Here is a 14,297-nt window from a genome sequence, read left to right as displayed (position 1 = left end):
CTCTCTCTCTCTCTCTCCTCTCTCTCTCTCCATCTCTCTCTCTCTCTCTCTCTCTCTCTCTCTCTCTCTCTCTCCATATGTATGTATGTATGTCCAGGTGATATTGTTCTTCTTCCACATGCACGTCTGTTTTGTTGCCTACTGCTCTTTTCCGATGCTATTTTATAGCAATTGTTGCCACGTGTCACTGCCAGGTTGTACCGGTGTTGAAAAATTAATGACTCTTCTATCGGGAGAGTGAGCCAGCTCGAGCGCGCGCCCGTCTCGTCTGACTGCAGCGAGTTCATTCCGGAATAAAGTCACCTCCATAGCAGTTTATTCGCGTAACACGTCCACGGCGAAAACTTGTTTACAAATGCTCCAGTGGTTTAGATGTACCGATGACGTCACAGAAGGGTGCAGGTGGATGGATGTATGATATTAATGTGAGTGTTCTCGGAATTAATGGAAAGTCGACGACGCGTCACCAAATATGACAGTTTACTCGATAAAAGTAAAACATTATATCAGAGTTCGTCATTTTGGTAAGAATCATTATCTCTTTTATTGTATAACTTTAGACAGATTTGTTTTTGTTTCTGTTCCACTGTGTAGACTTTCTGTCAGATGTTATAGAATACGTATAGAAATGAAGTGTCTTGCAATATTTAGGTAGCAGAACTAGAGAAACGTATGCATGCTGCTTTATAAAACTATTAACGTATATGAAACAAGGAATATTTTAACCTTTGTTGGACATAACCACGTAGATAACCAGATATAATGTTCGTTGCATTATAAAACTATAACAGATATTATGAAGGACTACAATGTTTGAACCTTTATTGTACATACATGTAAGCACGTCAAATCATATAATATATTACCTTTACCGGAACATTGATTCATTTGATCGCAATGCATTTGGTCATTCTGTTCGTATTGAGTTTGTGTTAATTTTCTTATCGTTCAATCACTCCCATGATAGATGTTTTTACTCCTGCATGGATATCAGCTCTTGATTTTACAGGTATGCACGATTTTTTACCTTAGCAACCAACTGTATCAAATTTGCATTTGAATTTACTTGTCTGCTAATTTCTCCAACAGGTAGTCGTTGTGCTGTTCCTGTCTGTTTTGTTTAACGACACCACTATACCACATTGATTAATTAATGGTCAGCTATTGGATGTCAAACATTTGGCAATTATGGCACATAGTCATCAGAGGAAGCCCGCTACATTGTTTCATTAGCAGTAAGGGATTTTTTATATGCACTTTCCTACAGACAGGATAGCACATACCACGGCTTTTGACCAGCTGTGGTGCACTTGTTGAAACATGAAAAAAACCACAATCAATTGAATGGATCCACCGAGGTGGTTCGATCCTGCGACGCAAGCATCCCAAGCGAGCACTCGACCGACTGAGCTAAATCCCCTCCCCCACACTTTCTGTCAATTGCATTAATAGCCACTATTAGAAACTACTGTTATTTACTTAGTTTACCATGTTCATAACCACATGCTAATTTAAAGTTCGATATGTTGTTACCACAAATTGCAGTAGCAGTGAAATATAGTTTGTTTCTTTTCTACAACTCGTATCTAATAGTTATTAAGTAACTATTGTTACGCTTTGCAAATTCAGTATATACATGTAGTACATCGTATTCTAGTCCTTACTAGGTTGTTTATGATCCGGTGTGTTATTACTAAGTACTAGTAACTGAAAGAACTCATGTAATTAAACTAACACCTTCTGTAGTAGTAAATCGTACTTTTATTGTATTTCTTTCTATAGCTTATTACTATTTTATAACTTATGTGGATTTATTAAAGGGACATTCCTGAGTTTTGTGCATTGTAAGATGTTTCCGACTAATAAAATATTTCTACGATTAAACTTACATATTAAATATATTTTCTTGTTTAGAATATCAGTGTCTGTATATTCAATATGTTTCTGGTTGTCTTAATATTTGTAAGAAGCTCAAACTAGATTTTGTCTTCAAACAATTTCGTACGTACGAAAAAACAATATTTTAGGACATAAGATGAAATTTAACCTAGTACAAATATTAGAACGATCAGAAACACGTTTAATATAGAGCCACTAATATTTTATGCATAACAATAAATTTGATATGTAATTACAATCGTTAAAAAGTCTCTGTTAGTCGATAACATCTTAAACATTGCAGCAAACTCGGGAATGTCCCTTTAAGTAAGAGTCGTTGCGACAGAAATTACGTTAACACCAACTGTTGTAAAACGTAATTCTAACTGATTCCTTCTACCCGTCCATAACAATAGCTAGTGTATAGTTGTATATATGGTATCACCAAGTAACTACCATTATACGCTGTAACCGCATTAACACCTACCGTAGTCATATATTTTATTTATAGCTATACTTTTTCTTTTTTTCCTTATGTACTTGCTAATACCGGAGTTGGATCCCATGGTTTTGGCCAAGAAGTAGTAATACATTTTTTTTTTTTTTTTTTTTTTTGTAACGTGAGAAATCTTGTTTATGAACACCACCGTATACTACTCTGATGTGACGCCCTCCCCCATTTAACGTTCTAGATCCACACCTGTGGTGTCGGTGTATTTTTACAAGTGAGTACTATGGCACTAGCAATTATTGCATTAATACGCAATATAGTCGAGTGTTGTTTGAATGTGTTTATTCTATAGTGTACAGTGTCATGACATGTTAAAAGGAGACTACTATTTGTACGTTTAGGATTCTAACATAGGGACGTGTTCAGCAACCTGTCGGCCACGTTTGGCAGTACAATTCTCTACATAACATACAGGTGTGTATAGGTTTGTTTTGTTAATGTGCATGCCGCTTGATGTTGTGCTCTGAACTACACTTTTGTTTTTGTTTTGGAGATATATTGTCTGACCGTTCAAAGTATTGATCAGTTATTAATTCAAATGAAGTCTGTGCATGTTGACACATAGAGGTAAAATATACTAGTGTCGATAATACACATATTTAAAAAAAAATAGACTAATGTCTAAAATATAGTAACTTACAGCAAAAATAAACTGGTGTTAAAAATATACAATAAAACTACAATAAGCTGATTTTAATACTAACGAATGAATGAATGAATGTTTAACGACACCCCAGCACGATGAATACATCAGCTGTTGGGTGTCAAACTATGGGAAAGATTAATACTAACGATTCAACATTATGTTTTACTTCTAAAAAATTCAAAAACTGCTTCATACTAATTCTGTCACCCGCCAAACGTTTAAGTTAAAGTTTGCTTTCTTTAACACCACCACTAGAGCAAACTGCTTTTGGATGTCAAACACTTTATGATTTCATTAGAAGGAAGAATTTTGTTTTATTTCCTACAGACATCACAACACATATCACGGCTTTTGATATACCAGTCATGGGACACTGGTTGGAATGGGAAAACTCCAGTCAGAGAATAGGTTCACCTATGGGGTTCTATTCTACGACCCTAGCGCATCAGGCGAACACTACCAATTGAGCTAGATCCCGACCCACAGGTCAATTAAGTAATTAAAGTATAATTAGGCGTACATTGCAGGACGTAACTATAACTGAGGTATACAAGGAAAATAGAAAAAAAACAAAAAACAAGAAAGAAAGAAAGAAAGAAACAAACAACAACAACAAACAAACAAACAAACGACAACCCCAAAACAAACAAACAAAAAACCTAACAAAACCAAGTTACAATAGACTAATTTAAATGATGTCCGTTACTACGAGATCGACCAAGTATTTCCATCATTGTAATAAAAGTACCACGAGAGTTCAGTGCATATAGCATGTAGTACTGCTGTGGGGTCGAGATGCACCAACCAATAACCTTTTCCCAATACATGGTCATCTCTACTTAGCCAAGCATATTCGTACTGGGAGATATCGGCCACCTGGGTTACATAAAGGGTGGTAGAGTCTATTGAACTTGTATTGCGTTTTAATGCAGCAATCTCGCCTCACCATGCTATAAATAATTGGTAAGCTGACTAATGCAAAATACAAACGTAATTTGGAGTATAATAACTTCGTGTTATTATAATTATCACTATCAATTGCTATTATTAGCTGTACAGTTATACACGATAGTGTTATTAGGATTAGTGTTGAAGAAATATCGGTTTGAATTTCATCAGCATATTCTATCGGGGGTATAATCGATTGGCATCAACCATAGAATATTCTAATATTATACAATCCATTAGAATTATCTAAAATTAAGGACGATTTGAATAGGAAATAACAGGATATTTGGAATCACCTATTGTCGTGTTCCTGGGAAATGGCAAATTGCAAATTCGCTAATTTTATCTTTATACTATTCGGTATCTGTTTGTCCTTGCGTACGCATATGAAAAACCAATCCAAACCCCAGCCATATTTACGTGTAAGTAGAGTCGTATCTTTCACGATAATTGCGATTGTAATTGTATCATCAAATCGATGAGATGACAACTGGTACATTTTTTATATTATAATCGGGCATTGGAACTATAATTATTATTATTATTATTATATATGTGTATTGTTGTGTTCGTGTATCATTTCACTATAAATTATGTAGGCATAATTTCATAAGGAAAGTGATATATACCGTAAGCGTTTTGATCACTAATATTGTAGTATACACATGTGACGAATTTATGAAATATGGCCTTCGTGGATTAGGTCCAGAGTGAGGTTTCTTAAGTAGCATTTGAATTTCAATATGAGTAATGGTACTTCCAGTTGCAGGCCACAACACATGGTAAAAGTTATGCAAACACATGTGCCTACTATCACTCCCAACAAATAGGTTGTCTTAACGCACCCATGTCTGAAATTCTGTATGTTGTGCCAGTGCAATGCGTTCTCACCGTGGGTATAAAAGTGTGCATGATTACCATCCACATATTCACGCACATTTCAGTTGAAAATGCGTCGTATTTTTGATTTGCTTAATGCTGGCCCTGGCCTTTGTGCATAGGAAACGGATCCAGTCATTTGAAATCATTGCCTCGTCCACCCAGTCACACTCTGACCGACATTAAAGTGCCTCGCGACTTCTCGTCGACTGTGTATCCGACCTACTCCATTGCCTTTCTCAACATTAGTCAAAATTAGTCATATGATGTACATAAGGCGAGACGTTAATAAATTCTCTGTCTACAAAATTGCAATATTGTCGCCATTAGTTGTAATACTCCGTAACACAAAACAGTGCTATGAAAAAATAATACACTTCAATGTGACATGTCTAAAGGCTGTCGAAGAATGACTTACGATGGTAAGAATTTTAACGTCAATATCTTATTCCAAATGGTTAAATGATAATTAAATACAAATATACTTGAGATTCCCGATTTAAGATAACTATTTTTGTATCCAGACTGAAACATATTCCGTTATGAGAGTTAGTTGGAGTGTGTGTGTGTGTGTGTGTGTGTGTGTGTGTGTGTGTGTGTGTGTGTGTGAGTGTGTGTGAGTTATGTGAGTGTGTGAGTGGGTGGGTGGGTGGGGGTGGGGGCTGAGAGTTTCTGCGTTTTCGGTTATTTTATTTTCTATAATAGAGATATATTTATGTGAAACGTAGATCAATTTTCATCAATAATAAAAGGTGTTTTGATAAAGCATGTAATGTCATTTCTCAGACCGTATTTATAAATTTAAACTACAGCAATTTGAGATCAAGAGAGAGAGAGAGAAAGAAAGATCAAGAGAGAGAGAGAGAGAGAGAGAGAGAGAGAGAGAGAGAGAGAGAGAGAGAGAGAGAGAGAGAGAGAGAGAGAGAGAGGAGAGAGAGAGAGAGAGAGAGAGAGAGAGAGAGAGAAACAAAGACCGACACATAGAAAGAAATAGAAACAGATAGACAAACAGATAGCATGTATAGATAACATATTTAGAGACAAACAATCAGATATAAGCCGCTCTTGCCAAAAAGACAGCAACCAATATTTTCATATACTTGTTATGCAGGCTACACTGATGGAGCAACAACTTGGTCGGGGGTTGGGGGTGGCGGTGGAATGGGAGGAAACGTGTCCATCGACGGCGGAATACATACAAATTTAAATCAAATTATATATACAGATATTCCGTCTCTAAATGCAGTTTCCAGTAAATGCGCCAAGATAATTGGGTGGAACCATCACCGTTACTATTCATCCGCCCCTCTGGTGCCATGCTGTATACGTAATGCATTGGAAAGTGCATAGGAGAACAACTCTTGGAACTTAGAAACACAACAAAAAAAACCCGCCACCAGTTTGTAATGCTTTTAAGCATCTGAGACTTGAATTAAGCACAGAAATAGTTTGGAAAAACAAAGAAGTGCGTACCATGTCTGGGTGCTGATGTATGTCAATCTGTCGGAGCGAGCGATTTTTAAGAAGATTGCTTGTAAATTATATCATTTATTTATTCAGACGTCACGCCGCGGTGGCTCACGAACAAGTGATACGAAAGGCAAACACAAAACTCATTAAAACAAACTTAGCAATAGAAAGAAAAGAAGAAAATGCGATGAGGCCTAGTGCACGATAATTGAACGTACCCATTCGGCAACGCTAGTGTCGAAAATGAATGTGAGGTGATGGAATTTCACATTGAAGGGTAAGCTGGTTAGATTTGAAAAAAGAAGAAGAAGATATATAGTGTTCCATTCCTAAAGGCTGATCGACAATTAAAAGAAAATTAGCAATGGAAACAATGACAAAAATTTAAAAAAACTATAGAATGCACCGACTAATGTTTCACACTGTCGAAGATGAATGTCACGTGATGGAATTTGGCATTAAAGTATAGGCTGATAAGAGTTTAACAATATATTCCTATAGACATATTCCTAAAGGCTGATCGACAATCAAAAGAAAATTAGCAATGGAAAGACAGAAAAGACAATGAACTTTGTTGTACGTAATATAAAGCACGGATTGATGTTTCTTTATTTGTTTGAATTTACCATAGTTTGACACCCAATAGTCGATGTATTTTTCGTGCTGGGGTGTCGATAAACATTCATTCATTCATTCATTCATTCATTTGATTCATGTTTCACATTGTCGAAAATGGAAGGAAGGAAGGGAATATTTTATTTGACCACGCACTCAACACATTCTATTTACGGTTATATGGCGTCGGACATATGGTTAACGATCACACAGATACTGAGAGAGGAAACCCGCAGTCGCCACTTCATTGGCTACTCTTTTCGATTAGCAGCAAGGGATCTTTTATATGCACCATCCCACAGACAGGATAACACATACCACGACCTTTGATATACCAGTCGTGGTGCAGTGGCTGGAGCGATGTCGAAAATTAATGCGGTGATGGTGATGGTGATGTAATACCTGATAAGACATTTTTTAAATTGCTGTTGTTCTATCCCTAAAGGCGGCTCGACAATTAAAATAAACTTAGTAAAGCAAAGGAAAAAAAAAAAGGAAAAGAAAATGTACCTTGGTGTAGGTAATTGAATGCACCGATTCATATTCGACACTGTCGAAAATGGATGTGAGGTGATGGGATTGAACATAAATGCTTTAGCTGATAAGACAGTTTTACAATTGTTGTTGTTTTATCGCTAAAGGCTGCTCGATAATAAAAAACAAAATGAACAAAAGAAAGAACACTGAAAATAAAATGAACCTAGGTATACGATAACAGAAAATACCGACTCATGTTCCACACTGTCAAAAATGGAAGCGAGGTGATGGAATTTAGCATACATGTTAGCTGATAAGACGCTTTTGACTGTTTCAATGTATATTCGATAATGAATACAAGGGGTGGTGTGTGTGTCAGTTATATAAAGAATAAAATAAATAGTTTGCAACTAGTCACAACTTTTTTTTTCAGTGTGACCCTCATTGGGTATAAATAAACATACCTGTTTTTAACACACACACACACACACACACACACACAGACACAGAGAGAGAGAGAGAGAGAGAGAGAGAGAGAGAGAGAGAGAGAGAGAGAGAGAGAGAGAGAGAGAGAGAGAGAGAGAGAGAGAGAGAGACGCACACGTACGAACACACACGTGCGCATACGTACGAACACACCACACACACATGCAGACAAACACACCGACAAACATTCACACACACACGCACGCACGCACGCACGCGCATACACACATACACAAACGGACGCACGCATATTCACAGTAACACACCATACAAAACCATATGCCCTGTGCACGTGATTGTACCCCGAATACAAACGAAATATAATTGAATCAAAACTAGTGATGCGTAAGAACAGGCACAGCGGAAGAATAAACGTAATGCCTGAAGAATAAACGTAACCCCTGTCAGACGCATTGGGCAAACATGAAACGACGGGGATGAATGCTGTTTTACCATGAGATAATTGAAGCTACTGACTACATCCAACATGTAATATGTTTACATTTATAAATACATAAATACGTCAATAGTTATATTCGAATTTTGCGTCTTAATAATTAATCATTGTCATTTAAATTTTAATAGATCATTTAATAATTATTTGTGTCTTTTTTATTTTAGTAGATCTAAATATGGAATGCATTTTTATGTTTTAATTAGCTCTGAAAAATAATTTTACTTTTTTTCTTCTCCCCCCTCCCCTCTCTATATTTCAAAGTTAATAATTAATTATTTCATTTCATTTCTATCCGTCTAATACCTATCGTAGTCAAGACACTGTTTTGCAAAGGGATCTATGCTAATGGTTCTGTGAAAATAAAGAAATTAAAAAAGAGTATTACTTTTAAAAATTAAAAACGTATGTTAAAGTTATAGTATGTTAACGATGATTAATTAAAACAACGCAACGTTTTATTGTTTTATGTGTACGATAGAGGGTTGGTAGGTTTATGTGTATGATAGAGGGTTGGTAGGTTTATGTGTATGATAGAGGGTTGGAAGGTTTATGTGTATGATAGAGGGTTGGTAGGTTTATGTGTATGATAGAGGGTTGGTAGGAAAATACATCAACACATTTTGTTTGTCTGTCAGTATACATCCTCAGACACTCAGAACAAATATTACCCTTAGTACATGATTCTCTGATGGACGACACCAATTTATTTTCCAAATTAAGTAGAGCATACTATACGAGTGACAGTTAGATATAGTTTATACTACAAAGAGTTGTTTATGTGGAGAATACTACACGAGTGGCCGTTAGATATAATTTATACTACAAAGAGTTGTTTATGTGGAGAATACTACACGAGTGGCCGTTAGATATAATTTATACTACAAAGAGTTGTTTGTGTGGAGAATACTACACGAGTGGCCGTTAGATATAATTTATACTACAAAGAGTTGTTTGTGTGGAGAATACTACACGAGTGGCCGTTAGATATAATTTATATTACAAAGAGTTGTTTGTGTGGAGAATACTACACGAGTGGCCGTTAGATATAATTTATACTACAAAGAGTTGTTTATGTGGAGAATACTACACGAGTGGCCGTTAGATATAATTTATACTACAAAGAGTTGTTTGTGTGGAGAATACTACACGAGTGGCCGTTAGATATAATTTATATTATAAAGAGTTGTTTATGTGGAGAATACTACATGAGTGGCTCTTCGATACCATTTATCTTAAGAGTTGTTTTAAAACGTATTTAACAAGTGAAAGCGAGTAGGGTAGTTTTTAAACAACGAGATGTAAGATAAGGGGTATCTAGCGGACACGAATGTAGTATTCTATTTCTTACATATCCTAAAACAAAACCTAGTTTTAAAATAAATTTAAAACTCTTTTTCAACTCAAACCTATTTACGGCCCTAGCGCTTGTAGAGACATGCGTCACAGGCCAATCAGATTCAGATTACATATACGTCACAGATTTCGATCTTAGGTGTGTGTGTTTTTTTCATTGGCTGGTATGACATTGGCGACCAGGTCATCACCTAGAAACAACCAGTCGTATGTCTTTAAATTGTTATGACACATATATGTGTTATAGGTATGTGTTATCAAAAAAACAATGATGTTCTCACCGACAGGTGTGTAAGAAGACTGTATTACTGAAAATACATAATTGATGGTAAACAGAGTTAAATTTCAATTATACCAAATTTTGTTAATTATAATAAACGTTAGTGGTATCTGCCGATGTATCTATCAATATTGTACGGAAATAACTAGCTACTAGTAATGTAAGTACTTTTACGCCAGTGTTCTGTGTGCCTATCTCTCTGTCTCTGTGCGTCTCTCTCGGTTCGTTGTAGGTTTTTACACGTAAATCTACCCGGGTGGCCTGATCTGCACCTGGGCCATTCTTCCAGAATGAACAAAAAAAGTTTGTTTTGTTTAACGACACAACTAAAGCACATTGATTAATTAATCATCGGCTATTGGATGTCAAACATTTGGTAATTCAGACATTTCATCAGCAGAATCCGCCACATTTGTCCATTAACAGCAAGAAATCTTTTATGGGTACTTTCCCACAGACAGGAAAGCACATACCACGACCTTTGACCATTTGTGGTGTCTCCTAAAATATTGCATAATAGTGCATTTGTAAAAATAATGTTTTCAAAGTATGCTGCTTTATTAAGTTAAAGTTTGTTTTATTTAACGACGCATCTGGAGCACATTTATTTATTAATAATCAGTATTATATGTAAAACATTTGGTAATTTTGACGTATACTCTTAGAGAGAAAACACGCTACAGTAGCAAAGGATCTCCAATTTGCATCATCCAACAGACAGGATAGCACATACCATGGTCTTTAATACACCAGATTTGGTGCACTAACTGGAACGAGAAATAGCCCAATGGGCCCACCGACGGGGATCGATCCTAGAGCGACCGCGCATCAGGTTTATTCGTACTAAAATAAATTCTCTGTGAGTTTCTAATTAATTATCTAAGTGGTCTTTATATCAGTCATCAGACCGGCCTCGGTGGCGTCGTGGTTAGGCCATCGGTCAACAGGCTGGTAGGTACTGGGTTCGGATCCCAGTCGAGGCATGGGATTTTTAATCCAGATACCGACTCCAAACCCTGTGTGAATGCTCCGCAAGGCTCAATGGGTAGGTGTAAACCACTTGCACCGACCAGTGATCCATAACTGGTTCAACAAAGGCCATGGTGTGTGCTATCCTGCCTGTGGGAAGTGCACATAAAAGATCCCTTGCTGTTAATCGGAAAGAGTAGCCCATTAAGTGGCGACAGCGGGTTTCCTCTCAAAATCTGTGTGGTCCTCAAACATATGTTTGATGCCATATAACCGTAAATAAAATGTGTTGAGTGCGTCGTTAAATAAAACATTTCTTTCTTTCTTTTTATATCAGTCATCAAACCTTTTATCCATTTTAAGGGTGAGTAACGCAGTTTGACACATTTTGGCAGAATGATCCACCTTCTGATAAGTTTCTTTCTTTTCTTTTATATTATGTTCAAGCACGCTGTCGTGGGAACACACCTCAGCTATCTGGGCTGTCTATCCAGAACATTGGGTTAATTGTTAGTTGTTAGTAGTTAGTGAGAGAGAAGAACGTGTAGTGGTCTTACACGTACCCATTGAGTCATTAAAAACTCGCTCTTGGTGGGAGCTGGTACCGGGCTGCGAACTCTGTACCTACCAGCCTGTAGTCTGATACGTTAAATACTGTCGCACGTATGTAATTGTCTCCTTTGTTTTGTTGCAGGTTTCTACAAGTTCGCGGGTGGCTGGAGATGCACCTAACGGGACTGATAATCACGCTGGGAACTTTCTCCACTGTCCAAGGTAAGTCAGTGTCCTGCGAGGTCTTAAAGGGACTGTCCTGAGTTTGCAGCCATTGTAAGATGTTTGCGACAACACAGCCTTATTAGCGACTACTATTTCATACTAAATACATTTTCTTGTTTAGAATACCAGTGTCTGTATATCGAATGCGTTTGCGGTCGTATACTGTTCGTAGTATTCAGTTTTTACTTTAATTCGTGATATATATTTTTTTCATACATACAAAATGTTTGGGAGGTGAAATCCGGTTTGGGCTACTACAAACATTAGGACAACAACAAACACCTTGTAAATACAGACACTGATATTCTAAATAAGAAAATGTATTTAATTTGTATGTTGCGTCATCGAAAAGGCTCTATTGGTCGGAAACTTTTTACAATGGTTGTAAACTCAGGACTGTGTCTTTAAGGGCAATACCATACACCAGTTGAGCTGCTAAAGGCAGAGTTACACGGGCTAGGTATGCTTGCGTCATCAGGAAACCGATGAATTATGATTATATAAGTTATAATTAATGATGCTACAATTTCAAATGAACATTATTAAATCTCAAACCTATGTCGCTCGTAACATTTTGTTATAAAAAATAAACTGAAAAAATAATTAGTTGTGATAATACTAAAAACTCTATATTAGCACAACTTTTCTTCACAAATTACCATCAAATTGCATAGGTTAAATCTTCTTTTTTGATATGAACAGGGGTAAAAACAACAGCTGGATCAGCCAGAGTAAACCAATTGCACTGTGCAGTTATGCCTTCAGTCGATATATACTGCAGATCAATTACCAGTAACAATTCAGGTGTCAATGCCGACCTTAGCTGTTTTAGTATTTTGTCTTCACCCCTGTATTAAAATTAGATTAGATTTGTACAAAAAAAAAAAAAAAATGTTATGAGATTTGCTATGGATGTGAAACTTTTAAACCTAGCATTATTCCCTGTTGCATGCCAATTCATCGGTTCCCTATTGTGGCAAAGAGACATGAAATGTGACATGACGCTGACAGTACCGTCATCTTTAAAGGTTATTTCATCCCAAAATGCAAACCATCATGTAGCATTAATAAAAGTGATTTTACCATTGTCATCGTTTCCTGAATCTTTTCGGCTATATAGGATGCATTGCACTAGACGATTCCGTAAACGTTCGAGGTGCAGCAAGAATTTTGTGTAAATTTCGAGGTATATAAATTTAATATTTACGGAGTAAAATCAGTCGCGGCTTTGATTGGTAGTAATATGTGTCGGTGATTTGTTTTGGAATAAATACTACTATCTATTGCAATAAAATTAAGACAAACTTATATCATAGCAATGTACTCTACATGTTTAAACCAGTGCAAGGTACGCCCCCCCCCCCCCCCCCACACACACACAAAGCAAAAAACTCCCCAAAAACGAAGAAAACACACACACACACACACACACACACAACACACACACAAAAACACACACACACACACACATACACACACACACACATACACACACACATACACACACACACACACACACACATACACACACACACACATACACACACACACACACACACACACACACATACACACACACATACACACACACACACATACATACATACACACACACACACACATATACATACATACACACACATACACACACATACACACACACACACATACATACACACATACACACACATACACACACACACACATACATACACACACACACACACACACATACACACACACACACACACACACACACACACACACACACATACATACACACACACACACACAGACAGGTTTGCTAATAAATACATTTATTAAATCTCTTAAATACAATGTGACACCCATCCCAGTTTTTATTATTTGTTTGCAGGTAGATTAAATTTGAGGTGCCACATGTTATGTTTGTGGGGGGGGGGGGGGGGGGTTCAGTATACAGCCTGTGTGTTTTGATACTCTGCTTATATCAGTTGTATTAGAAAAGGTTAACATTATTGGCAGTGGGAATTGCTTTAGTCCGAGAGAACCTGTATACACGTCACATTGACGTTCCAGTTGCCGGCAGTAATAATAAAAATAGAACCTGATTATTATTTATTTTTCTGACTTACTGACCTGGTAAATCCATTAGTTTGTTTGAAAATATCCCAAGCCCAGCGCTTAAAGCCACGCTAACGGATTCTTAATGTGACATTGCATGACTTATGTTCAAGCTTTCGGGAAGTGAAGACATGGGAGCCCTACTGATTTATATATGTGGGCAAAACAATTTCGTTTATAGCAACAACTTGAATAAATGCATTTTTAACAAGTAACACAAACGGAAACAAAAATAGCTATAGCTTGCAAGAAAAAAGAGAGAAAGAAATCAACTCTTTGTGTCATATATACATGTATGTAGTGGGGAATGTACGAGGAAGTATGGATTTACGAAGCACGTGCTGAACGTAATCTGTGATTTCCGATTTAGTATTCGACATTCTTCGGTGTATTCCGCCTGAATAAATTACTATTACTAGTATTAAGTTCATTAGTTTTAAATTTGATG

The 14,297-nt window shown here is 36.7% G+C and overlaps 1 protein-coding gene across 2 annotated transcripts in view; it reads left to right on the top strand.

The window, feature by feature from the left end:
- LOC121378810 (neuronal acetylcholine receptor subunit alpha-5-like) overlaps positions 1-14,297 on the top strand; it is a 111,439-nt gene that overhangs the window by 40,453 nt on the left and 56,689 nt on the right. The window contains exons 1-2 of one of the 2 annotated variants that reach the window (XM_041507135.1): positions 253-524; positions 11,664-11,743. In XM_041507135.1, the coding sequence (XP_041363069.1) occupies positions 445-524; positions 11,664-11,743 (160 nt within the window). In that variant the 5' untranslated portion in view covers positions 253-444. Of the gene's footprint in view, positions 1-252; positions 525-11,663; positions 11,744-14,297 lie in introns of those variants that run through there. The other variant, XM_041507136.1, reaches the window with a different exon arrangement.

This window comes from Gigantopelta aegis, chromosome 8 (genome assembly GCF_016097555.1).
Source record: "Gigantopelta aegis isolate Gae_Host chromosome 8, Gae_host_genome, whole genome shotgun sequence".
NCBI lineage: Eukaryota > Metazoa > Mollusca > Gastropoda > Neomphalida > Peltospiridae > Gigantopelta > Gigantopelta aegis.
This window is presented reverse-complemented; position numbering and strand designations above follow the sequence as displayed.